Source organism: Tamandua tetradactyla, chromosome 12, assembly GCF_023851605.1.
Source record: "Tamandua tetradactyla isolate mTamTet1 chromosome 12, mTamTet1.pri, whole genome shotgun sequence".
NCBI classification, from domain to species: Eukaryota; Metazoa; Chordata; class Mammalia; order Pilosa; family Myrmecophagidae; genus Tamandua; species Tamandua tetradactyla.
Genome location: NC_135338.1, coordinates 33,363,023 through 33,389,410, shown reverse-complemented (window position 1 = coordinate 33,389,410; position 26,388 = coordinate 33,363,023). Strand labels below are relative to the sequence as shown.

The 26,388-nt window shown below is 49.3% G+C and overlaps 1 protein-coding gene and 1 non-coding gene across 2 annotated transcripts; one reads left to right on the top strand and one right to left on the bottom strand.

The window, feature by feature from the left end:
• Positions 1–4,854: 4,854 nt before the first annotated feature.
• Positions 4,855–6,788, top strand: SYNDIG1L (synapse differentiation inducing 1 like). Its single transcript, XM_077122270.1, has 3 exons — positions 4,855–5,274; positions 6,235–6,375; positions 6,536–6,788. Exons 1-3 carry the CDS (start codon positions 4,855–4,857, stop codon positions 6,692–6,694), a joined length of 720 nt encoding a protein of 239 aa, XP_076978385.1. The 3' UTR covers positions 6,695–6,788.
• A 19,409-nt stretch (positions 6,789–26,197) lies between these two features.
• Positions 26,198–26,388, bottom strand: LOC143652789 (U2 spliceosomal RNA). The gene has a single exon (XR_013160850.1). It is a non-coding gene; the product is annotated as a U2 spliceosomal RNA (small nuclear RNA).

Here is a 26,388-nt window from a genome sequence, read left to right as displayed (position 1 = left end):
TAGTTGGCCACAGCTGGGAGAGAAAGCTCTCTATCCTATTGTTATTCTCCCATGAAAATTATAGAGTCAAATGAGCATATAGAATATTTCAGTTTCTGGTACATGGTAAAGAGCTTAATAAGTGGAAGTTCTTCTCCCAATAGAATCTTAGAGTCATATAGAGCAGAGCTGTTACAAAGCAATCCATGCTGCCCCCTCAATACACTGTATAGACAAGCAAACTGGGGCTATACTGCATGATCCTACAAGTTGGAGAAGAAAGGGATTGAGTGCAGGTGTAACTGGATTCCAGCAGATTCCTTGGTGGTTTGCTGTGCTCCAGTCTGGACAGGGGCAGTGCACTCTCCAAATCCTAATCAGGGCCTGGAAACACTTAGGGCCAGGGCTCAGCTCTCAGCTCAGAAGGAAATGACCCAGGGGCTGTGGCCTCCCAAACACAGCCACCTTCTCTCTTCATCTTCATGGGTGGTCCATCCTTGCAGCCCCAGGTGCACAGTTTTGAGCAATCTTCTTATCTTCAGAATCCCACATCCTCCCATGTCTTTCCTTCCTGAGCAGGAGTGCACCCACATGCACACGCATGCAAATGCATTCACACGTGTACAAGGCATGCTCACCCATGGTTCAGGTGACAGCAGGCAGCCGATGTGGAGATAACAAGGACTCTGCACTGAATGCTGGTCCCTGATCCATGGAACAGGCAGAGTCAGCCTTGGGCAACAGGCCAAAAGGCCAGGCCAAGTTCAAGGGCAGAGAAGTTTGGTCTGGGGATCTGGTACCCCCTCCTCCTGGCCCCCAGGATCAGGTCAGTGAACTCTCCATGTGACCATGGGGGGCCGAGGACCTGTATAGAGAACTGCGACCCTCAGCTGAACCGGGAATGATTTCAGAAGCCCCTAACTTTGCATGTGGATACAAGTGTATTTGTGTGTGTCTGAGTGTGGGCATGCTTTAACGCTGTGGGCTCAGCCACCAAATCCAGAAGAAACCTTCAGCTTGGGGAGATTTTAAACTGATTTTAGATCATTTGACTCAGAAGAAATTTATGCACTCAATTTTTTTTTTCTGGTTTAAAAGTAGTACATGCTCATTGTAAAAAAAAAAGGTGGAAAACAGAAAAAGCATGGTGTAAAAAAGAAAATGAAAAGCACCTGTGTTCCCACCCTAGCAAAAAATCACTGTTGACATTTTGGTGGAGTTGAGATTACATGCGCACACACCATTTTCTTTTCTCTCTCACTGAATCTGCAACAGGAATTTTCTCATGTCATTACTCTTTCTAAGCCAATTCAAAGGCCTCATGCCACCATAAGTATTGCATCATAATTTATTTAACATGTTCCCTATTGTCGGACGTTCGGGTGGCTTCCAGCTTTTCTCTCTTGTGTAAAACCCAGGAACATGCATCTCCGTGCGTGAGTGCTGAGACGCCCTGCTGAAAGGCACGTCTGAGTGCGAGTGGGAGGGAGGAGTCCTGGAACAGATGGGGGGGACTGAGATTGAGGAGGCTCAGCTGGGCCCGCCTTGGTCAAGAGGGGGTAGTCAGAAGGAGTCTGTGGGGGTGGGGGGTGAGCTGGGATCCCGCTGCCCCTGTCTGCTTTGGACAAGTGCCCCAAAATGCCCGATGCTCCCCAGGGTTCCGGGACCTGACTCCTGGCCACAGGTTTCTTTCTGGAGGATCCGACAGGAGGGCAGTCCACCCCTCCCCCCATCTGGACCCCTGCACGCTTCTGCCCACGTCGGGGCACAGAAAGCAGGACTGCGGCTGAGGGACCCTTGAGGAACTAGGTGGAGGGGACATGAATTAAGACCAGCTGGAGGAGACGCTAGAGGATGTTTGAGAGCCAAATCCTAGAACCCCAGAGGGTGGGCGAGATGGGCAGGGAGTGGCAGGGCAGGGTTGGAGCTGGGGCAGCACAGGGGGTGTTGGGGGGCCGGGAGATTGAGTCCATGGCTCTGCTGTTGGCTGTCTGGAAATTAGTGCCTTTCCTCACCTCTGTCTCCCTCCCCCTGCCCCAGGAGCTATAGTGAGGAAAGCGAAGATGGGCTTTTTTTCTTTAATTGCAGATTTTATTGAGATACATTGATATATGCCATCTAAAGTCCACAATCAATGTCTCACAGGCTCCTCCCCTTCTCACTGAGTGGGCACATTTATCCCTGACTCCAGAAAGGAGGCAGGGGGTGGAGGCTGTACTTCTGTGAAGCTCCTTAAAGCTATGGGATCATGGAATGTTAGTGCCCCAATTGGCATCGCAATCAGTTAATCCAACCTCAGATGTTTCAGATGGGGGAGCTGAGGCCCCTGGTCAAAAAGCTAGCAGGGATGGATCCCCGGAATGCCTGGCTCCCTAACCCATGAGTGTTATGGGAACCCCTGGGTTCAGGGGGCCACAGCAAAGGCTCTGAAGGTGCCTTAAGGGGTCAGAAGAGACCAGACCTGCTGGGACTCTGCCCAGAGTTGCTCAGCAAGGCCTCTGGCCCAGCTCCCCACCTCCAGGAAGCAACTCTCCAGCAGGCCACAGTCCGGAGGGATCCCCCACATTTTTGGACCCCAGAGGAGGGAAAGTACTGAAGCTCCTGCATTTGTGAATACCTGAGAGCAGTGACCTAAGCCAGCAGCTCCTGCCCCAAACCTACCTGCCCGTGTCTACGTGTGGAGACGCTTCTGCCACAGCCGGTGACAGCCCAAGTGTAACCTGCTGCTGGTTAATAAGCTAATGGGGTCCCCAGGCACCCAGCAGCTCAGTGTCTCAGCACCATCTGAGGCCTCTCTGGGTAAGAAGTCAGGCTTTGGGGCCACATCCCCATCCTCGCACCCCCTCCAAGGTTCTTTGAGACACTCTTGGATCACCGTTCCAGCTCCCTGAGTCAGCCCCTCTGTGATCCCCTGGGAAGCTTCTTGCTCCTTTGCCCCATGCAGGCAGAGCTCACCGTCCTCCCCTCACAGCAGGTCAGCCAGGGGAGCCCAGCCCCCGTGGACACACCTGCAGGGCCCCCCCACTCCCACTGTCCCCCTACCTGGCTGTTATTCCTGGGACCACACTCTGTCTTTTGGTTTTCTAAGAGCTAGCTTTCTAGAATCCAGTCATTTCTCTTTGGGCAGAAGTAGAAATGACCCTTTCCCAGGCTTTAGCTGGGGAGTCTCAGTGGAGGATAGGACTAGAGAGGGATCTGCAGAAATCCAGCTCAGGGAGCGGAAATCTCTCCCCACACTTCTCCCCTGGACTGTTGGTAGAGTCCCAGGTGGGGGGGGGGGGGGGGGGCAGAAGGCGCTGCAGATAGGTCAGGACAAGTTCTGAAGCCCAGAAGTAAGGCCAGCAGCCCTTCCACTTGGAACCCACAATGTACTTTCTTCTCAGATCCTCAAAACAACCTTGTGGGGCAGGCAGGGATTATCACCCACACTTTACAGATGAGGAAGTTTAGAGAGGCAGGAAATTTTGACCACGGCCTCAGAACCAGGATGAAAACCAGAATCTTCAGATGATAAATCCAGGGCAAGGGAGGACCCAAGTCCCTTTCCAGCTGCACGATAGGCCTGGGAAGAGGAGTGCGCGAAGTCCCTGTGGCCACCTGGCCTGCCCTTCCTCCCTCTCCAGAACCTACTTCCACGCATCGCACCCCAAAGTATGTGCGGACCCGTTGCCAGCACACTCGAGGGCTGCCTTTCTCCCCTTCTCCTGGCCCTGAGCACCTCCTGTGTGCCCTTCCCAGGGACCCTCTCCCCAGGGACTGACACCCCATAGGAACCTTCCAAAGATAAGTCTGCCTTAGAGGGGAATTTGGTCCAAGGTGCATTCCCCCAAGACCATATCTGGGAGGAAACATCCTCCCACAGTAAGAGCTGAAAGCTGTGGCCATTTTCCCTGGGTGTGCTGCCATTGAACCCTAGACCAAGTCAAGTCCTCCCTGAACCCGAGATCCCACCTGCCACCAAGTCCTGGCCCCTTTCGCCCATCTCCATCACCGCCAAGTCCCAGTCACCCTTTGCTTACCTGAAGCCGTGGTAAAAGTCTCCTACTCATCCTCACAGTCAGCCCAGCCACCTCCAATCCTCTCCCCATGCACAGCCGTGGTGACAGCTTCAGGACCCAACCTCATCCTGCCACCCCCTCAGACCTCAACAGGGCTGCAGGGCTCTGCATGCTCTGGCCCCCATGTCCCATCCCACCCTTTCTCCATGCTTTGGGCCCTTGACCATATACCAGTCTTCTCTCAAGTTCTCGTACCCACTGTACTTTATCTGGCCACAGGGCTTTTGCATGCACTCTTCCCTAAGCCTGAAGTACACACCTCCTCCCCTCATCCTCACATTCTTCCTTCAGCTCTCCAATGCCTTCCCTGCATCTCTGTATCAGGCCTGTGCATTGCATATCTGACATCCACAGGCTTTCTCTTTGGAGCAGAGAAGTGAATTTATAATTGACTTCACCAAACTGCCAACTCCGTAAAGACAAAGTGTGCATCCCTCTTCCTTTCCCCACTTTCCATCTTTCTCACCATTGTACCTCCAGCTTCTGCTACAGCGCCTTGCATATAGTTGATGCTCAATAAACATGTGTCGAATGGATAAATGAATGAACCCGCTACGTGAGGTAGGTCCTACTGCCACCCCCAACTCACAGACCAAGAAATGGAGGCTCTGAGAAGTAACTGGCTCAAGGGCCCACAGCTGGGGAATGGCAAAGGCAGGTTTTGAGCCAAATCGGGCTGTCCAGCCTGTGCTCTTAACCTCTTCCAATCCTGCATCCGGCAGCCTGGCCGCAATGTCTGTTTGTCTTGCTCTCCCGGCAGGCTCTCTGAGGACTGCTCAGCCACCAGGCTCCCTTCCAGGCAGCCACCCCCAGAACCATGGAGGGGCTGAGTGAACTACAGAACCCGCTGCTGCCGAGGGGCCCCGCCCACCTGCACGGCCCCTGTCCCTACCCGGAGGCTTCACCTGGCTGGCCGTGCCGCGAGAGGCTCTGCTCCTACCTCCTGGGTGGTGCCGGCCCTGCTCATGCCCACCAGCTCCTGGACCCGGGGTCCCTGCAGCTGGCCGTGGAGGCCTGGTACCGGCCCAGCTTCCTCCTGGAGAGGGACAAGGCCAAGGAGCCCAGGGTAGGCAGCTGTGAAACCAGCTTCACAGAGGGCAGGGAGCCCCAGGCTGGGCCAGCAGAGCAGGCCCCGGAGGCCGGCGGGGCCGAGGAGGAGGCGCCCATCCAGACTGTGTCCCACGGGGTCCAGGAGGAGCTGCGGGGCCAGGAGGACCACCAGGAGGAGGAGGAGGAGGTGAATTTGCCAAGAAATGGCAGTGGGGGCCTCAGACCGGGCCAGGCATCCAAATCACCAGAACAGGGGGGTGGGGGGTGTAAAATGCAGATTCCCGGTACTCACCTCCAAATGCTCCGATTGAGTTGGCCTGAGGTGGGAGCCCGGAATCTGCAGGCTAACAGATACCAATGGCACTTCTGACAACATGGGCAGACCATGCTCTGAGAAACACTCAGTGGGGTTGACTAATTTAATAGCGTTTATTGTTCTTGTTTTCCTAATTTTTTTTTTTTGGTGGGGTGCATGGTCTGGAAATCGAACCCAGGTCTCTGCATGGAAGGCGAGCATTCTACCACTGAACCACCCATGCACCCTTGTTTTCCTAATTGTATAACTAATTTAAGCTCAATACAGATAACCACTCAGGGACAGCATTATTAATATTTTGGTGGATAATATTCAGTCTTTTTTTTAATATATATGTGTTTATTCCCACACACACACACACTCCCCCAAAAGCGAACTTGGTATACCCAGTTTTATTACCTAAACAACATATTTCAGTATTTCTCCATGAAATTGGATGTTTTTCTGCAATGTGATTTATAATGGCTACATGGTATTCTATTGTAAGCTCCTTCAAAATTTATTAACTCAGTCTCCCGGGTCATTGGGCTGCTGGGTTATTTCTAATCTTTCACAATTACCATCCCATGTCGAACATCCCTCTACATCTAGACTTGCATTCTTTTCTTGTAATAAATTCCTAAAAGTGAAATCATTGGGTCCTTATTAAGGCTTCAGTAGAAGAGTATAAGCCCCACCAACAGCTGATGGCACTGCCTGCTGTTCCCCCATCGCTGCCCACTGAGTATTGCCTTTTAGTTTTTAGTTTGTTGGTTGTTGTTTTTTTTTTTTAGCTCTTGCAGTCCAGGCTGATGCTGGGCCTGGTCACGAAACCCTACTGGTGTTTTGCAGAGCGACACGACTTCCACAGAGAGTGAAAGTGACGACCACTTCCTCACACTGCCTCCTAGGGACCACCTGGGACTCACCATCTTCTCCATGCTCTGCTGCTTCTGGCCACTAGGCATTGCCGCCTTCTATTTCTCCCAGGGGGTAAGAGCTCCTAGGGCCCCGGGCTCCTTCTCTAGCCACCTCCCTGTCCTGGAAGAAGCGGCAGAAGTGTATGCAGGCTGGGGACCGGGGCCTGCAGGCTGGGGCTGCTGTTTTACTGGGAGTGGGAAGCTTCCTTTCATCAGCTCCTCTCTCTCCCTAGACCAGCAAGGCCATCTCCAAGGGGGACTTCCGCCTGGCTGGCGCCACCTCTCGCCGGGCCCTCTTCCTGGCCACACTCTCCATCGCTGTGGGGGCCGGTCTTTATGTGGCTGTGGTGGTGGCGCTGGCAGCTTACATGTCGCAGAATGGCCACGGCTAGTGGCCAGTGGGGCCTGGCGGCTTGACTCCCCTGCTCCACCTGAGGAGGCAGCGGGGCTGGGGATTGCGGATTCTGGAGAGCCATGAACCCCGGTCCCTGAAGACAATCTATGAGAGTGGCACGCTGGGAAGAGGTCTCCCAGGCTGCAGCCAGCAGAACTCAACCTTCCCTTCTTCTTGACCATTGCTCCCAACCCCAGAGTAGGACCAGGGGCCACCAACCTGAAAGCCAGGCTGTGGGTGGGAAACAGGAGAGGGTAGGACTGCCCGCCAGGTCAACCAGGCAGGGCCTCGCTCTGGCTTGAGGCAGGCTGAAGGCTCAGTTAATTGTGCCCATTCCCTAAAGGGTCTCCTGCCCTGCAGACAGCCCACTACCCAACTCCACCAGCCTCTCCACAGTGAAAGGATGGGAGGTGATGGTGGGGGACAGGGGATCTGACGCGACCCATTCAGCCCGGGGGAGCCTCCACCCTGAGGAGAGCTGGAGCCCCCCCCAACTCCACTCTCTGGTCCCATGACACTCAGATCCCAACCAGCCAGGAAGGATATACTTGGAGATACAAGATCCCCGTGTTCTTTCTGATTCTGGGGGATATTTAGTCTCTCCTGGGGGCTTGTAAGACACCGTCAAGTCTAGATAGAGAAGTCCCAAGCATTCTAAACTCTGAGCCAAGAGCAGGTTCTTGGAGCTTCTCTGTGCAGGAGTGAAAGAGGATGTGACAGCAAAGAGAGACGGAAAAGAGATTGAAGGGCCCTGGGACAGTGCCCATTCCCTGCTCTGTGCCCCGTTCCTTGCCCCCATCATCCTTCTCTGGGCTCTGCCTGGGGATCCCCAAGCCGGGGTCATCCCAGGGAAACAGAAAGACCATCCTCAGCCCAACAGCCACTGAGCTCAGGGTTCTCGATCCAACCACGTGGGAAATGCAGCAGAGGTCAGACTCGGGGCAGTAATGAGTGTCGATGAGAAGAGAGACACAGAGTGGGTGTGGCCTGCTGGGTAGTGGGCAGAGCTTGGAAGGCTTCCTGGAGGAGCTAGCCCTTGAGTAAGACCTAGAAAGATGGTTAGAATTTAACAAAAAGTATTTGTAGGCAGGGATGTGGCAGGCATCCTCGAAGGTGGTTCCAGGCTGTTTGGATCCAGCTGATAGCATCTGGTTTCCACTGACTCTTGAAGTCAAAGGGGATAGTCGGGTCTTTCAGAGGCCAGCCATGTGTTCACACCTGTGAGTGCTGGGCGCTGGTGGGCGGGCACTGGCTTTCCCGTGAGGCTTCTTCACTGACATCCTTACCTCAGGGCTGATTACAATAGTCCCAGCTGCTAAGAAACATCCAGAATTTTGCAGAGGGGCAGCACCTCAGGAGGGCAGGCCTGGAGAGGCTCAAACTACAGGAACCTTTTGTGCATGATCTGGGGACCTGGTCACTCCTGCTGCCCGTCCAGAACCCAGGGCTGTGGCTTCACCACTGACCATCCCTTGTCTCACCGCCCCCTCCCTGCACCTCCCTGCCTGCCGTGGCCCCGGCCCAGCCCTCCACTCCCTGCCTTCCTGAAGTTTGAAGGGCCCAGGATTACTGATTTTAATGTCCTGCCGTAGTATATATTTATCCTTGTAATAAATGTTTCTGTAACACCTGGGCCTCTTGCAGTCCTTGCCTGGCCCTACCTTTGCCTGCGTCCTGTCCTTCTCCGAGACTGACTTCAACCCCCACGTCTGCTGCTCCTGATCCCAGCACCCTTCTTGGGAGGACAAGGCTGTGTCTGGGCTTTGGGAGAAGGAAGGGTATCCACACTGTCCCAGCAGCAGCCTGGATATAGGGTGGTGGGGTGCATTTGACTCTAAGATAATGCAAGACCTGTGTCTGGAGGAAACGCCCTCTCAGGTTCGAGAGCCTTGGAGGTCAGGGAGAAGGGGGTGTGAGTCTGGGTAACCAAGGCTGCAAGAAGCCTGGACCTACCCAGGGGCCAAGGAGTCCCCTGACCCTGCCCTGCTGGGGATTCTTCTCCCTCCATGGGGTGGCTCCTGAATGGCGCGGGGAAGAAATCATCTCTACCAGAGTCAGGCTGCAGCCTCAGCACCAAATCCCCAATAATCCTCTCAGTCCCGGGCTCCCAGGGGGGCAGAGGGATGGCCTGGCCTCTTAGGTCACTGTGCATGGAGGACCCTGGGGGGCAAAGCACGCAAACCCCACACCCTCCCCTGCTGGTAAGACACAGCCACACACAGGTGCACACACATGATGCCGTGACATGGGTCCCCTGAGACAGACACAGAGAACAGATGCTTGTTGAGGGATATCACTTATGGAAGGCAGGAGAAAGAAGCAGGCCTGGGTCGCAGGATACAGGACCAGAGCAGGGCGCTCTTTAGAATTGACCCACCTTGGGCCTTTTCCACCCCCTCATCCCTCGGTCTCTGGATGTGGGCCACCCCAAAGCAAGGTGACCTCAGGCCAGGTGGCTCCAACTGAAGCAACCCCCAAAGGGCACTTACACTGCAGGCTGCCTGCCGCCAGTCCCTCCAGCAGCCGGAGGACCAAGCTCATTCCCGAAGGGGACCCACCTGGCATGCAGACCTGCCGGCACCCACCCAGCTGCCCTCTGCTCTCACCACAGCATCCCCAAGGCCGCTTCCTGGCAACCCCCCTCTGTAGCCTTCAACCAATGACTGCTGGGGGGTTGGGGGGTAAATACCCCAGCTTTCTTGCTCCCTGGGGAGAAGAGCTCTAGTCAGGGTCTACACTGGGTCCCAGAATTCCCCGGTGGAGATTCTGCCTGCTAACATGCCCTTCACATCCCTGCTCCAGGCCTTACAAAGGAAGAGAAGAAGCCGAATGAGTTCCTGCTTTCCATCCGGGTCCTGCACACACACATACACACCAGCTGCAAATTCCGGCTCTGAGGGAGAAAAGGGAATCAGAAACAGGGCCCCTGAGGTCCCCCGCAGCCCCATGAGCAGGGCCCATCCTGTGGAGCTGGGGCTTGTCCTGATCAGTCTCTGGAACACAGCCAGTCACACCCGCCCCCTTCCTGGTTGAGACCCGCCTCAGGGCATGCCTGGGGCCCTGTAGACCTCCTGCTTCCTTGTCCTGCCTGTGCCTTGCAGCCTGAGGCTCCTGGGAAGCACAGGGCTTGCATTCTTCCCCTTCATTGCTGACTTCGCAGGCTGTCAAGGGGAGGCTGGGGCAGGGAGGGTCCCCTGGGTAAAGGTGCCCGTGACGAGCTGCAGTGCCAGCACATCTGTGCACATATTACCAATTATTTCCCTTACTATAAACACCCAGCAGGAAGGCAAGGAGGCAACCAACCTAAACTGTTTTAAAACAGAAACTGAAATCGCTGCACAGGGAAGCTGGACCAGCCAACAGAGCAGGGCCCCTGCACCAGGAACCCAGGGTCTCCCCCTGAGTCCAGCTGCCCTTGAATTGCACCTGCCCCCACTTCCCTAGTCGTCCATCCCCACCCCAACTTCCTCCGCCACTGGCAGGAACCAGATGGGAAAGGTCCTCATTCATGAGAGGGGGGATATGGGGGCGGCGGGGTGCCAAATGGGGACACTGAGCAGGAGTAGGAAGATGACCGAGAGGGGCAACCACAGAGGAACTGGGAGCTGAGGCCACGTGGCCAGGGGTCCGGGGCAGCTGCTGGGCAAGGTCTCACCCCGGCTGGGCTGTGGAGCCACGAGAAGTGTGTGGAAAGGGATGGGGGGAACGAAAGCTTCCCCGCACTGCACCCCAGTCAAAGGGGAGGTGGCAAGCCTGGGGCAGTGGCAGTCCCAGGGCCATGGGAGGCTGAGCCAGGTGGAGACAGTGACCTGCCACCTGCTCTGAATAAAGGGAATTTGTCTGATGGGCGAAGTAGCTACATAACCATCTACTCCCAGCAGCCTTCCCTGTCTCTCCCTCCCTACAAGGAGGGCTGAGAGATAGCAGGTCAGCCAAATCATCATGTGGATTGTCAAAATGCAGAAACACTTCCGTACCAGCTGATAAACAGGCCCTGCCCCAAGCCCACCACCCCCATCCCCCAAATGCTTCCTTTCAGCTTCCCTGACCTCTCCCCAGAATCCCAAGACCCACCCGCAGAAAATAAGGGTTAACAATCCTCTCAGCCCTTAAATGGGCCAGTCCATGCCTCGCTGTTCTGACTGATGCCCCTGCCCACAGAGACACAGTCTGTACCCTCACAGCCTCTCTCCTTCCTAAGGTATCGTATTTAGGCAAACCAATTGCTCTTTCAGTCCATTCTCACATCCCCACTGCTTCCCAGAAAGTCTCGGCTCATCTCCTGGGCCCAGCCATGCCTGAAATCCACTCCGAGGGGTCATGGGGGTGGATGGGTAGGAGTTGGGGGCTAGAGCAGAGATCAGGGCAAGTTATCCTGGAATGCTGCAGCAAGAAGGAACCTGGTAGATGATCCAGTCCACAGTTATCATGGTACAGGAGAGATAACTGAGGCCCAGAGAGGGGAAGTGAGTTGCCCAGTGTCACACAGCAAATTATGAGGCAAACACAGGCCTTGCCTCATAGGTCCTGCAGCTGCTGTGCTAGACTGGCCTTGCCTCTGCCTGCTGTAAGAACACACAAGACCGGGAGACAACTGTAGCTGCCCTTGTGAATACTAACAGAATGCTCCCCTCAGCCTTCCCTTCCCAGGCTGCTTCCTGCTTCAAAGGCTTCCCCAGTCAGCACCTCCCTAAGGCTAACACCTCAGCCTTTCTATTTTCGGTGGCATGGCAGGGGTGGCCGGGCGGGGTGGGGGTGGGGTGCCAGCCTACCCCGTGCCCACGGCAGCCCCGAGAGCTCTCACATCCTCTATGCTGCCCTGGGCGGGGGCACCCTCATGGAAGCTCAGATGTTCTGAACAAAAACAAAAGGTGCTTGTGCGGTCCATCTGTCTTCTAATACTCCCAACTGACATCCCTTGAACTGAGTTTACCTCCCTCCCTCCAACGAACCCAGCAGGCTTCAAAGCCACTTGAGGAAACCATGGAGAAAAAGCTCCCAGAGAACAGCCCCCACCCCCTCCACCCCCCCACCCCAGCCCCAGCCCCTGAGGCTGCCGGAAAGAGGTCAGCAGCACATTCGCACCTGTAGGCAGGGCTGGGGGAGGTTCCCACCTGCTCCCTCTATCGCTGAGGCAGGTGTTCTCGGCCCATTTCACAGGCAGAGCCAGGTGGGCAAGGCTGTCTCACCTCCTGGTTCCACAGCTCAGTGAGTGGTACCCCGGCACCTGGGAGCCTGCTGAGGGGTCTGCCCTCATCCTTTCACCCCCAATTTCCCATCTGATGCCAGCTCCTGACCATTTTCCCTCTTTAACTCCCTCCAGCCCTGTCCATACCACTTTGGCTAACAGCTGGCTGCGAGTGGTTGAAAGCATGGACTCTGGAGCCAGGCTGGCTCCATTCAAACCCTATTCCCTGCTTCTGGAACCTTGGACAAGCTGCTCCTTGGTGTTTTCCAGTATGGAAAAAGGAGATCAGGAGGGTGACAGCTGCATAGCGAAACTGTGAATAATACATAATTATTTGCACAGCTCTTACTACAGCATTAGCTGTATAGCAAGTACTATATGGAATTTTAAAAAAATGATCTCTTTTTCTAAACCGATGAAAATGTACTAAGAAATGATGATCATACATCTATGTGATGATATTAAGAATCACTGATTGCATATGTAGAATGGAATGATTTCTAAATGTTGTGTTAGTTAATTTTTTTAAATAAATAAATAAATAAAAATGATCTCCAGCTGAACACCACCTTATATGGCCTCCCTTACTCCACCCCCATCCATTCCAGAGCCAAAGTCCTGGTGTCCGGGGGTCCCTGCCCAGTCAGCACATCTCTGGTAAGAGACCGAAGATCCCCGACTTTTTCCCACCTCCGTGCCTTCACCCAGGCTGTTCCATCTGCCTGGAATTCCCTTATCCCTCCACCCCCTGCCCTGCTTTTCCTCCAAACGGATAACAATCTTCCAAGACACAGCTCAAGAAAATCTTCCCTGGTTTTTCCCTTTCTAACAACCGTCCCCCACCCCCCACCTCAAGCCCAGAAGATCTAAGCAGCCCTTCCCCGAGCCACCAGCACGCGGGCTGGAGTTTCGTCGCCAGGACACGGGCCGCACCCTCGGTCCCGGGAGGCGGGGCTGGCGCCCGCGGCGGGCTCAACAGCTCCGGAGCTGAGGGCGCGCTCGGGCCGCCACGCTGGGTCCGCCTGGGGTGTCCGGCGCGGGAGGGCGGCGGTCGGAGTCCTTTCTACTACCATTGCTCCCTCTCAGAGGAGAGCACCGCCACTTCTTGGGGGAGCTGGGAGCTGGGGAGGGCGTCTGTAGCCCGGAGGCGCTCCACAATCCCCAGCAGGACAAAAGAGACCCGGGACAGCGGAGCGGAGCCCTGGGGCGCCCGGCCTGGGGGGGGGGGGGGGGTTCGGAAGTGGACAGCGTGCACGGCTCTGCCGCCCCTCCCGCCGCCTTTCGTCCGCGACGCCGGGAAGACCCGTCCTTCTCCGGTCGGGAGGGCTGCGCTCGGTGGGAAGGCGCAAAAAAGAGGAAGAAAGATGGCAGGGTCGCTGCTTGCACCTGATCTCTTCTGGCCTCCGTGAGGCTCTTTGCCCAGGCACAGCGATGTTCTCTCTCACTCTCCTCTGCGCCCAACTCGGCCCCGGGGACCCCCAGCCCCAGAGGAGCCCACAAATCTGAGAGCCACTGGGCCTGTCCGCAGCCCCTCTGGAGGTCAAGGACAGAGACAGGCCTGCACCCTCACCTCCCGTCCTTCTCCAAGTCCTGAGATTCTCCCACCCAAATCTCCTGGGTTTCCATCAACTCCTCCCCATCTCGGTGGCCAAGCCCCCATCAGCTGTGGCTCAGGCTTCTGTGAAAACACCCTAAATGCCCTCCACACTTCCTCTCTGGCCCCCTTTTAGCCAAAGTGCCACTTCACCAGACAACCTCCCGGGATTAAAGGCTTCATTTCTCTTAGGATGAAAGCCAAACCCTTTATGAAGTTCTGACATATGCTACAGCATGGATGAACCTTGAAAACCTTATGCTAAGTGAAATAAGACAGGCACGAAAGGCAAAACTGTATGGTTCCACTTACACGGAATATCTAGAATAGGCTAATTCATGGAGATGCAAAGTGAATTCGACGTGACCGGGGGGCCAGAGGTAGAGGGAATGGGAAGTTAATGCTTAAGGGGTACAGAGTTTCTCTTTGGGAGATAAAACAAAGTTTTGGGAATGGTTAGAGGTGATGTTGTACAACATTGTGAATGTAATTAATGCCACTGAATTGTACTTATGAATGGTTAAAAAGACAAAGTTTATGTTTGGCATATTTTACCACAATAACAATTAAAAACCAGCCCCCTAAAATACCTTGGGTAGATGGAAATATGAGCAGTCAATGAAAGGGAGGTGTAAAGGGTATGGTATGTATGAGTTTTTTCTTTTTTCTTTTTATTTCTTTTTCCGAATTGATGCAAATGTTCTAAGAAATGATCATGGTGATGAATACACAACTATGTGATGATATTGAGAGTCACTGATTATACACCAAGAATGGAATGATCATATGGTGATAATGTTCATGTTTGTTTGTTGTTAGGTTTAAAAACAAAATTAAAAAAGAAAAATCAAGCCCCTTAACGTGCCTGCAAGCCCCTGCCCATGTCCCAGCTCCATCTTACACTACTCACCCCCAAGCTCTCTATACCCTGTCATGTCTGCCTTCCTACAGCCCTTCTGATCTGCAAGGTCTTTGCACATGCTGTTCCCTCTGCCTAAAATGCTTTTCCTTCCCTTCTTGGATGAGTTAACTCCCATTCACCAGTTTCTGTAGGAACCTTCCTTCACCAGCCTGGCTAGATCTAGCCGCATCATTTTGCATTCTTTGAGCCCGTATGCCCCTTAAAAACCCAGATCCCAGCTGCAAGTGTACATTTATTTCTGGGACTATTTGGTCCATGTCTGTCTCTGCACCATCATAATATGGGAGACCATGTCTCTCACCATTGTAACTCTAGTGTCCAGGTAAATGACAACTTAAGCAAACAAAAACAAAATCATTGTCAAAGAGATATATGACTAACTACATAATAATAAAAATTATTTTCTTACTCTGTGTCATGCATTGTTCTAAGTACTTTACAAATATTAATATTAGCCTATGAATCCTTGCAACATTCTTAGGAAGTAGGTTCCATTAGTATCCTTGTTTTAGTGTTAAAAAAACCGAGGTCCAGAGAGGTAAAGTAACTTGCCTACAGTCACACAGCTGGTAGATGGAAAGCTGGGATTTGAACCCAGCTAGTTAGTGGGAATTTAAACCCAGGCTGTCAGGCTCCACAGTCCACATGCCTTGGCCACTACTCTACCCAGTCCCTCAAGTCTGATGCCACCAGAGTCACAGGTCTGTCTCTCTTTGATCTCCTCACTTCCTCCGTTGCTTCTTTCCTCTTCCCTTCCCTGAATGACCATGAGCAATGATGGGAGTCACGGAGAAAGGACCACACGTTTATACCCCAAAATATTTTAGGGTTTCTTCTCCCTGGAACCCAAAGAAGGCCAGCAAACCTATGCAACACCTGTGAAGCTACCTGGTGGTTGATGAAAACCAGGAATAGCCTTTGATCCTCCCTGGCGTGGCCACTGAAAGCTGAAGAGGACAGAGACACAGGAACCCATAGCCTGCCTTGGTGGGACCCAGAAAAAAACCTTAAAGAGGGAGCAGGAATCTTGGGGGAAAGGAGCACTAGGGCTGATGGAGAGTCATCATGCACAGGGATGGGGGCGAAAGTTGGTACCCAGCCAGAGACACAGGAATCATGCCTGTGAGAACAGGCCCTTGCTGCCACACTCCTTCTCCACCAAACTGCCCCATGCCACGGACAGAGGTCACCCTGCCATGAGAGCGACCCATGTGTTGAGAAGGGTTGCTGGGAGAGACAGTGCCGGAGTCAGAGGTTCCCCCAGGAAGAGACTCCCACTCAGGTGCGATGAAGGAAAGGTCATTTTCTTTCTTCTCAACCACTGGTAGGGAATGAGACTATGCCAGAGTTTCAGACATGGATTTTTGAGTGTCGGCATGTGTCAGTTGCTTGGCTTTTTTTTTTTTTTTTTTTAACATTTTTTAATTGTGAAGTATAACATATATAGAAAACAGCAATACATTTCAAAATACATTTTAACAAGTAGTTATCAAACAGATTTCAAAGTTTGGTATGGGCTACAGTTCGACAATTTCAAGTTTTTCCTTCTAGATGCTCCAAGACACTGGAGATTGAACAGAAATATCAATGTAACAATTCAGCAGTCATACTCATTTGTTAAACTCCTATCTTCTCTGTTATATCTCCTCCTTCTCCTTTGATCCTTCTCCCAGTCTTCAGGGATATTTGGGCTATGCCCTTTCTAACTATTTTCAAGTTGAAAACGGGTGTCCTCAATATAGGATAGGGGGATGGGACTGGTTGATATTCTTGGATAGATTGGCACCTCTGGATCTCAGGACCCATCTGGCCTAGGAACCATCTCAACGTTTTAGGAGGCACCAATGTGGGGTGGGGGTGGGGGGACAAGGAGAGCAGGAGAACCCAATGGTTAGGGCCGTGGCGCTGGTGTCAGGGACTGACTTACTTCACCCACCTGTTATGGGGTTATTTTAATGAGATCAGGTATGAAAATGATTATCTCGGTGTTTTACATACAAACAACTACAGTATATCTATTGCAGGGTGAGGGGAGCTCAAGCTTATGAAAGATACAAAACAGTGGAAAGATCCCGAGCCTCAAAGGACGTCCTTTCTAAAACGTGGAGAGAGATCCAGACCAGAGACCGCGATGATGTCACTTCAGTCTGTGGGATTTGGTTCCGCCATCTGTCAAACGTCCTCGGTGTATCTTACATGTACCTTCCTTAAAGCGCTTGACTGGTTTCAGACGTTTGATTTTGTGCCCATCTCCTTATTAACCAACTGTGAGCTTCTCGAGGGCAGAGACCTCTACCACCTGTGCTTAGCACAGGCGAATGCAGAAGGCCCTAGGTGAGCTCTGAGGCCTTTTCCAGCCCAGAAGCTCTCCAAGTCTGAGATTCTGGTTCATGTGCAAAGCACTTCCCCCCCGGGCCCAAAGAGATAAGCCAGCAGCAGCCCTCCTTGAATTCTCCTTGTAGGAACTCGTGTTGCACACTTCCTTGCCCATTTCCCAAAAAATACACATGAAAGATACTTGCTGAAGCATTGTGTTTATGGTAGCATTAAAAGATTGGGCCTACATACTCACCCATGGAGCGCAGGCTGAACAAATGTTGGTACAGTCATCTAATGGAATGTTGTGCAGACATATAAAAGAGTGAGGCAGGCTTAGATATACTAATAGGTACAATCTCTGTTGAGTACATAAAGAAATTTGCACAAGTCTGCACACATATATACATATATGCAAAGACTAGATTTGCTGTCCAATTAAATGATAATGTAAGCCACAAATGCAAGCCATACATGTAATTTTAAATATTCCAGTAAGTCTGTTAAAAGATAAAAAGAAATGGTGCAATTAATTTTAATATGTTTTATCTAATCCAATATATCCACATACTGTCATTTCAAAATGCTATCAGTATTTTTAAATTATTAATGAGATTTTTATCACAGTTTTATTCACGTACTGTTTGAGTATGCTAGCTGCCGGAATGCAATATACCAGAAACGGAATGGCTTTTAAAAGAGGAAATTTAATGAGTTGCTAGTTTACAGTTCCAAGGCCAAGAAAACGTCCCAATTAAAACAAGTCCATAGACAAGTCCAATTTAAGGCATCTGGGGAACAAGACCTTGGTTCAAGAAGGCCAAGGATGGTCAACGTTTCTCTATCAGCTGGAAGGGCACATGGCAAACATGGCAGCATCTGCTGGCTTTCTCGTGGCTCTACCGAAAAGGGACTCTCTCCAAAAATGTTTCCTCTTTTAAAGGATTCCAGCAAGCAACTCCATCTTCAGTGGGTGGGGACACATCTCCATGGAAATCATCTAATCAAAAGTTACCACCCACAATTAGGTGGGTCACATCTTCATGGAAACAATCAAAATGCTCCCACCCAGCAATATTGAATAAGGATCAAAGGGCATGGCTTTTCTGGGGTCCACCACAGATTCAAACCAGCACACATACCATGTATTAATGAGATTTTGTTTTTTTTTTTTAAGCTTTGAAATCTGATGGATATTTTACATGTACAGCTCTTCTCAAAGTGCTCAATAGTGACCTGTAGCTAAAGGCTACGGTATTGGACAAGGAAGTTCTGGAAGGACCTCAAAGGTTGGTAACAGCTGTTGCCCCTAGGGAGAAAGTTTTGGGAATTGAAAATCCGGGCAGGAAAGAGATGTAATTTCCACTGTATACTGTTTTGTTCTGTTTGCCTTTTTTTTTTTCCACATGTATACATCACTTACTTTTTGAAACTTCTATTTTAAAGGTAAGGACAAAACCAGAGAAGCCAGAGAGAGAAACAGAAAAGCAGTTGTCTTGGGAATGGCAGATTCCAGATAGGCAGGGGTAAGGAGGTAAGAGAAGGAGGGGAGCTTTCCAGAAGATGAGGAGGAGGAGGTACCCTGAGGTGACACCTGGGACATGGCTCATCACTCACTGTTGACATTTGAGAGCTGCCTTGGCAGAGGGAAGGGGTGGAATGAGGTCAGGAGAGGGAGGGGGCGGAAGGAGACTGTGGCAGGCTAAGAGGGGGCGGCAGTAGGTGCGGCCTCCGTGGAGAGAAGACCCACTCAATGTGGGAGCCCAACAGCTGCTGTCGGGCTGAGAGGCGACCGAGGTGGGAAAGGTCCTTGGGGTTGGTTCCAGAGCAGTGGGTGGGGAGGGCGCGAGAGCAGGCAGGTGGAGAAGACATGGTCCAGGAGCAACTGCAGACCTGGAACCAGCGCCCAGCTGAGGAGTGGAGAGAGGTGGGGCTTGGCTGGAGCCCAGGGGGCCTTGGTGGGGCAATAATAATCTTTAGCTTTGCCTACCATTAATTACTTGAGGTTTTTGGGACATAGACCTCTTTGAGAGTTTGAAGGCAGCTGGGGACACTGCCCAGAAAAATGCACGCCTGCACGTACAATTTTCAGGGTATGTGCGGAGCATCTGAGGCCCACCCACCTTCCAAACCCTGCGGTCAGAGTTCACAGGATGTAACCTGCCGGGGGTGGCCCGGACTCCTCAGCCTGCCCTTAGCTGCCTAGTCCCATCACTTTCTCTGGCCTTGTCCTCTGCCCACGTCTCACCCACCTTCCAGGAGCCCTGCTAGATGATCTCCTTCCCTTTATTTCAGGGGTTTTCATCCTAGGAGCCACTTTCCCTCCCAGGAAATCTTCCACCTCACGGTTCAGAAGCTGCCTGTCCCAACCATCCCTGCCGTCACCCGGGGAAAATGTAATTGCATCTTCCACTTTGTACACACTTCCAGGGTAAATGTTTCATGTCATTATAGTTTGGTTGTGAATCTGGTCTGTTCCCATCTCCTCCGCACGCAGATTTTATGCGTCCTGAGGGCTGGGACCTGGTCGGATCTGTAGTAAGTACCTGATAAATAAATGGACCCAAATATCACCAATATTACCCAGCAGTCCCTGAAAATCCAGAGAGAGGCGTTTAGGGGCCATGGTTGGACCGTGTTCCCCCCTAACAGGAGTGCTGCTTCTGCTTAGGAAATGAGAATTGACTTTAACCCATGGTTCCAGGATGGAAGTTCCAGACTGTGGACCCAGGAAGGACGGCACGTGGGGCTGAGAAGGGGCACGGTGAATGGGGTTGCCAGATTTAGGAAATAAAAGTATAGGATGCCAATACAATATCTGGAACATACTCATACTAAGATGAGACTCCTTGTTTATCTGAAATCCAGATTTAACTGGCTGCCCTATATTTTATATGGGAGAGTCAAGGGAATAACTCCAGAAGTGCCTGCTCTGCTGCCCAATCCTTCTCTCTTCCCCGGGGCCCCTCAAGATCTTGCTCTGTGACTGCCCTGCTGGAAGCTTGGATGCCAGAAACAGCTTTGCCTGAACTCACTGTCCCACTGTGCTGGGCACTAAGAGGGCTGGGCCCAAATAGCTGCTTCCCTTATCTAGAATAGGCTAATTCATTCATAGAGACAGAAAGTGGGTTAGAGGTAACCAGGGGCTAAGGTGTGGATAGGGTGGAAAAAGGGGGAGTTGTTACTTAATGGATAGTTTCTCTTTGAGATGAAAAAGTTTTGGAAATAGATTTGGTGATAGCTGTACAACACTATGAACATATTTAATGCCACTGAATTGGATACTTAAAAATGGCTAAAATGGCTTAATTTAATAGGCCAAGCCCTCGATCTTGGGGCTTGCTCATATGAAACTTACTCCTGCAAAGGAGAGGTTAACCCTACTTTTAATTATGCCTAAAAGTCACCCCCAGAATATCTCTTTTGTCGCTTAGATGTGGCCTGTCTCTCTAAGCCAACTCAGCAGGTGAACTCACTGCCCTCCCGTCTATGTGAGACATGACTCCCAGGGGTGTAAATCTCCCTGCAACATGTGGCATGACTCCTGGGGATGAGCCACGACCCAGCATCATGGCATTGAGAAAACTTTCTTGACAAAAGGGGGAAGAGAGAAATGAGACAAAATAATGTTTCAGTGGCTAAGAGATTTCAAACAAGATGAGAGGTTAGCCTGGAGGTTGTTCTTATGCATGATATAGATATTCCTTTTTAGTTTATGGTGTCCTGGCACTAACTATGTTTCAGTAGCGTTGATTCTTGAAGGCAATTATAACTATGTAACTTTTACAATGTGACTGTGTGATTATGAAAACCTTATGGCTGACGCTCCCTTTACCCAAGGTATGGATAGATAAGTAAAAAAATAAGGACAAAAATAAATAAATGATGGGGAAGGATAAAAGGGAAAAAAAGTGAGTAGATTGCAATACTTGGTGGTCAATGAGAGGGAGAGGTAAGGGGCATGGGACGTATGAGCTATTTCTTTTATCCTTTTATTTCTTTTTCTGGAAAGATGCAAATGTTCTAAAAATGATCAAGGTGATGAATACCCAACTATGTGATGATATTGTGAGCCACTGCTTGTACACTTTGTATGGCGTGTGAAGATATCTCAATATAAATATTTTTTAATTTATTTATTAATTTAACAAAATAAAGAAACAAAATAAAACAACATACATAATCAGTAATTCACAATATCATCACTTAGAAAATATTTTTTTAAATGGTTAAAATTGCAAATTTGATGTTATTTATATTTTAGCATAATAAAAAAGCAATAGCTGTTTTCTGGGCACTCGTGCTCTCAACAAGCATCTTATCCCAAAGGTGCTTTGGGAGAAATCAGAAGAGCAAAGCCTCACTATTGCAATAGGGCCAGCGGCTGAGGCTCTAAGGAAAAGGGGGATTAAGCTGGATCCAGAAATGACCAAATCGATCCAGTGTGGAACTGGGGATGGGGAATGAAAGGGCTTTGAGGATTTAGTGACTACCCAGGGCTTTCCAGTTCCTGAATGCTTTTCCTACATATTTTTCTCTGATGTTTCTAATAGCCCATATTTCTATTGTCCCCAGTTCATGAGTGGGGACATAGAGCATACCAAAGCCATGCAGCTGACTGCTCCTCTATGGAGTGGGGTCGGTACCAGGCCTTCTGAGCTCAGTGCCCTCCAGAATGGAAGGGAATGGGGCTCTAATGCCCCTCCCAAAAAAAACCCTAAAGACCACAAGGCTGCAGTAGAACCAACTTCCCAGCTTACTCTGAACCCCAGTGATCCTTTCCCTTGTCATAAGGCCTACTGGGGCTTCTCTTGGAGCCTCCCACCCCCCAGCTCTAGGGATTCTGGGAGGCAGGGTAGGGCCCACCTGTATCTAAACAGGAAGTACATCTTATTGCCTTTTGTGCCCCTCTTTTATTCAGTTTATGCTTCACCCCAGAGTCTCTCTCCTTGCCTCTCCCCATCCCAAATCTGAATTTGATAGTAGCGAGGCCTATTTTATTGTCTGTATTTTTTGTGTGTCATTAGCATCAGCTTGTAGCACACATCTATCCATCCTTTCATTGGACAGTTCAACTATTCATTCAACCAATATCTGTTGAGTTTGTTAAGGACCTACTATATGTCCGGGACCACATTGGCCTTCAGGCACTGGTTGAACATTAAGACCACCTAGGGAAGTTTTAAAAATCCTTAATCCCAGCCACATCCCATACCGACATCACAGCTACTGGAGATGCATTCAGACATCATATCTCGTTTATCGACAGGTCAGTTTGTTGTTTTATTTGTCTCTTACTTTCCATTTGTTCGATATAGACTATAACAGCTTTAGTTAGTGGGGCTAAGTAGGACAGACTAAAAATCTTCTTTGTCATTTAAACACCATCTGTCACATAAAATGTTTAAAAGTAGTATACCTTGAGATCGGTAATTCTTGGATAAGACTTCATTAGGACATTTGATTTTCCTCAATATTTTATTATAAAAAAAGATTCAAACATTCAACAAAGTTGAAAGAATTTTACAATTAACACCCAGCTGTTTTCTGCCATTATCATTACCTGTCTACCTACTATCCCTCCATCCAACCATCCACCCATCACTCCATCCTAAGTTTTATGTGTGTCAAAGTAAATTATAAATTTCTGTCCACTTCCTACTGAATATACTTTAACAGGCATATCACTAGAGTTTATTGGGTTAAAGTTGGAGGTTTTTCTTTTTAGATAAAATTTACATTATAATGAACTGCAAAAATCTTTGTGCACACATGCATGTGCCTTTGGACAAATGTATACACCTGTGGAAAGGAACTCAAGCCCTATCAAGACATAGGACATCATCACTCCAGAAAGTTCCCTCAGGCTCCTTTCCTGTCAATCCCTCCCCCCCGAGACCCTTCCCCAAAGAGGCAATCACGGTCCTGGTCCCCACTCCACCCCGCCCCCTGTAGATTAGATTTGCCTGTTCTAGAATTTCATATTAATGGAATCATATAGTATGAACTCTTTTGTGTCTGGTTTCTTTCACTGAGCATAACGTTTTTGAGATTCATCAAGGTTGTGTGTGTCAGTAAATTTCCTTTATGTTGCTGAGTAGGGCTTCTTTGTATGAGTATACTACAGTTTACTTATCCATTCTCTTACCAATAGACATTTGGATTATTTCCAGTTTGGGGTTATTATAAGTAAGCTTCTACGAACATTCTTGTACAAATATTTTGATGAGTATGTGTTCCCGTATGTGAGTCTGACCAGTTCAAAAAGTCCCCAGGTGATTTAAGGACAGTCAGGGTTGAGTTCCACACCCTACTAGGCCTTTCTCCGGATGGGCCTCAGATGAAAGTTACTGAGACTGGTCAGGCTCAAGCTGCTCAGTGCCTCAATGGACACACAGGATGAAGATGGAGTTGTGGGGTCCCCTGCCATCCTCTCACAACCCCAAGAGAGCTGACAACAGCTCCAGGCTGGACAGAGGCAGGAAGTTATTGAGACCAGAAGGCTCAGGGAGTGCTCCCCATGGGATGACTTCCCACAGTCCTCCCCATCAGGGTCATGGGGATGGCGGGAGGCAGGAAAGGGACCACCACAGCTTCCCAGTAGGAAAGGCATCCTTTCCTAGCAGAACCCCTCATCCCAGAAATTAATTTCCTTTGCTGAAGTTGGCATATTTGTGGGGTGAGGTCTATTTTATTCCAGATGGATGACTCATTTTGCCACAAGTTGTTAATCCATTTCTTTCCCACTGAACTGAAATGCTGCCACTATTTTATGAAGGTCCCATGTATTGATCTATATTTTAAAACTTCAACTTCTGTGTGAGACCAAAGGTTTATTTGGTTCAAAGTTTTAATTTTGGGTAGCGCATTATCTAATTTAACTTGGACAGTCAGTTTATTTGAACACTATAGGTACATGGAATCTTGACTAGAGCATGAGATCTTGTAAGTTTGTCCAGGTTAGTGTGATGCCCCAATGTATCCCAGAGTAATTTGGCAGTGAAAAAAGAAGTATTTGCAAAGCCCCTTTAGGAAAATAGGAAGAAAGGGGGAAATATTCAACTTCCCCATTTGGGGAATTCCTGATATTCTCACAAGCAGTGGGGACAACTAATTCAATAGTTTGAGCCCTCGATCTTGGGGCTCGCCCCTGTGAAACTTATTTCTGCAAAGAAGCTAAGCCTACATATTATTATGCCCAAAAGTCACCTCCAGAGACTCCCTTTTGTTGCTCAGATGTGGCCTCTCTCTAAGCCAAGTTGGCAGGTGAACTCACTGCCCTCCCCTCTAAGTAGGACGTAAACCTCCCAGGGATGTAAACCTCCCTGGCAATGTGAGACATGACCCTCCAGAGATGAGCTGGGACCCGGCATCATGGGACTGAGAAAGCCTTCTCAACTAAAAGGGAGAAGACAGAAATGAGACAAAATAAAGTTTCAGTGCCTGAAATTTTTAAACAGAGTCTAGAGGTTATCCTGGAGGTTATTCTTATGCAGTATATAGATACCCCTTTTTAGTTTGTGATTTATTGGAGTGGCTGGAGAGAAATACCTGGAACTTTTGAGCTGTATTCCAGTAGCCTTGATTCTTGAAGACGATTGTATAATATACAGCTTTTTAAAATTTTTTATTAATTTTTAAATTTTTTAAAAATATGACAAGAAACACAAACATTCTTAACATATGATCATATTGTTCTACAAATATAATCAGTAGTTCACAATATCATCACGTAGTTGCATATTTATCACCATGATCATTTCTTAAAACTTTGCATCAATTCAGAAAAAGAAATAAAATAAAAAGACAACAGAAAAAAAATTCATACCTACCATACCCCTTACCCCTCCCTTTCATTGATCACTAGCATTTCAATCTAAGTTTAACATTCGTTCCCTCTATTATTTATTTTTATTCCATATGTTTTACTCGTCTGTTGATAAGGTAGATAAAAGGAGCATCAGAAACACGGTTTTCACAATCACACAGTCACATTGTGAAAGCTATATCATTATATAATTATCTTCAAGAAACATGGCTACTAGAACACAGCTCTACATTTTCAGGCAGTTTCCTCCAGCCTCTCCACTACATCTTGACTAACATGGTGATATCTATTTAATGCATAAGAATAACCTCCAGGATAATCTCTCGACTCTGTTTGGAATCTCTCAGCCATTGACACTTTATTTTGTCTCATTTCTCTCTTCTCCCTTTTGGTCAAGAAGGTTTTCTCAATCCCTTGATACTGAGTCTCAGCTCATTCCAGGATCTCTGTCCAACATTGCCAGGAGGTCCACACCCCTGGGAGTCATGTCCCATGTAGACAGGGGAAGGGTGGTGAGTTTGCTTATTGTGTTGGCTGGAGGAGAGGCCACATCTGAGCAACAAAAGAGGTTCTCTTGGGGGTGACTCTTAGGCCTAATTTTAAGTAGGCTTGACCTATCCTTTGTGGGGTTAAGTTTCATATGAACAAACCCCAAGACTGGGGGCTCAGCCTATAGCTTTGGCTGTCCACACTGCTTGTGAGAATATCAAGAATTCAACTTGGGGAGGTTGAATTTCTCCCTGTTCTCACCATTCCCTGAAGGGGACTTTGCAAATACTTTTCCACTCACTGATCAAATCACTCTGGGATTTATCTGGGCATCACTCTGGACAAACCAACAAAATCTCATGCCCTACACAAGGTTCCATGTATTTATGGTGTTCAATAAAGCTGTCTACATAAGTTATGTTAGGAAATGCACTAGTCAAAATATAAATTTTTTACCAAATAAACACTTTTTGCTTTAGTCTCACACATAAATAAAACTTTTAAAATATTAATTACTATCAATTTTCAACACCCTGTAATATATAGCTTTTGCAGTGTAACCGTGTGACTGTGAAAAACCTTGTCTGATGTTCCTTTTATCCAGGGTATGGACAGATGAATGAAAAAAAAAGGAGAAAAAATAAATAAATAATAGTGAGGTAGCTGTGCGATGGTGGCTCTATGGCAGAATTCTCGTCTGCCCTGCTGGAGACCCAGTTCAATTCCCAGAGCCTGCCCATGCCAATAACAACAACAGCAGCAGCAATAATAATAATAATAATAGTGGGGGCGAAGAGGTAAAAAAAATTGGGTAGATTGAAATACTAGTGGTCAATAAAAGGGAGGGGCAAGGGTATGGGATGTATGAGTTTTTTCCTTTTATCTCTTTTCTGGAATGATGTAAATGTTCAAAAACTGATCAGGATGATAAATACATAAATATGCGATAATATTGTAAGCCATTGGTTGTATATTGTGGGTGGACTGTATATATGTAAAGATTTCTCAATAAAAATATTTTTTTTTAAAAAAGGGTCCCATATATGCTTAGATCACTGATCCACGCTTCAACTCCGGTCTATTTGTCTTTTCCTTTGTCATATTGTGTTTTTGTTGTTGTTGTTGTCGTTTTTCTGATTTTTTATGCATTTATTGTTCCCCTGAGGCGGGTGCACCGTTCCCGGAAGTACCGCAACACCAGGTCGATACGTGGAGTGGACGGAGCAAGCTCCTATTCCATCTCCCAATTCCAAAAATCCATTTAATCTATTGTCCTCGGATAGAGGACGTATCAGATATTAAACTGATAAGAACAGATACTACACTTGATCTTAGCCAAAGGGCCGAGAAGTGAT

Excerpts from the sequence above, each read along its gene's own strand:
- SYNDIG1L (XM_077122270.1), top strand. The coding sequence starts at position 4,855 with ATGGAGGGGCTGAGTGAACTACAGAACCCGCTGCTGCCGAGGGGCCCC. Across the intron at positions 5,275-6,234 it reads ACCAGGAGGAGGAGGAGGAG|AGCGACACGACTTCCACAGA; the intron begins GTGAATTTGCCA and ends GGTGTTTTGCAG. Across the intron at positions 6,376-6,535 it reads CCTTCTATTTCTCCCAGGGG|ACCAGCAAGGCCATCTCCAA; the intron begins GTAAGAGCTCCT and ends CTCTCTCCCTAG.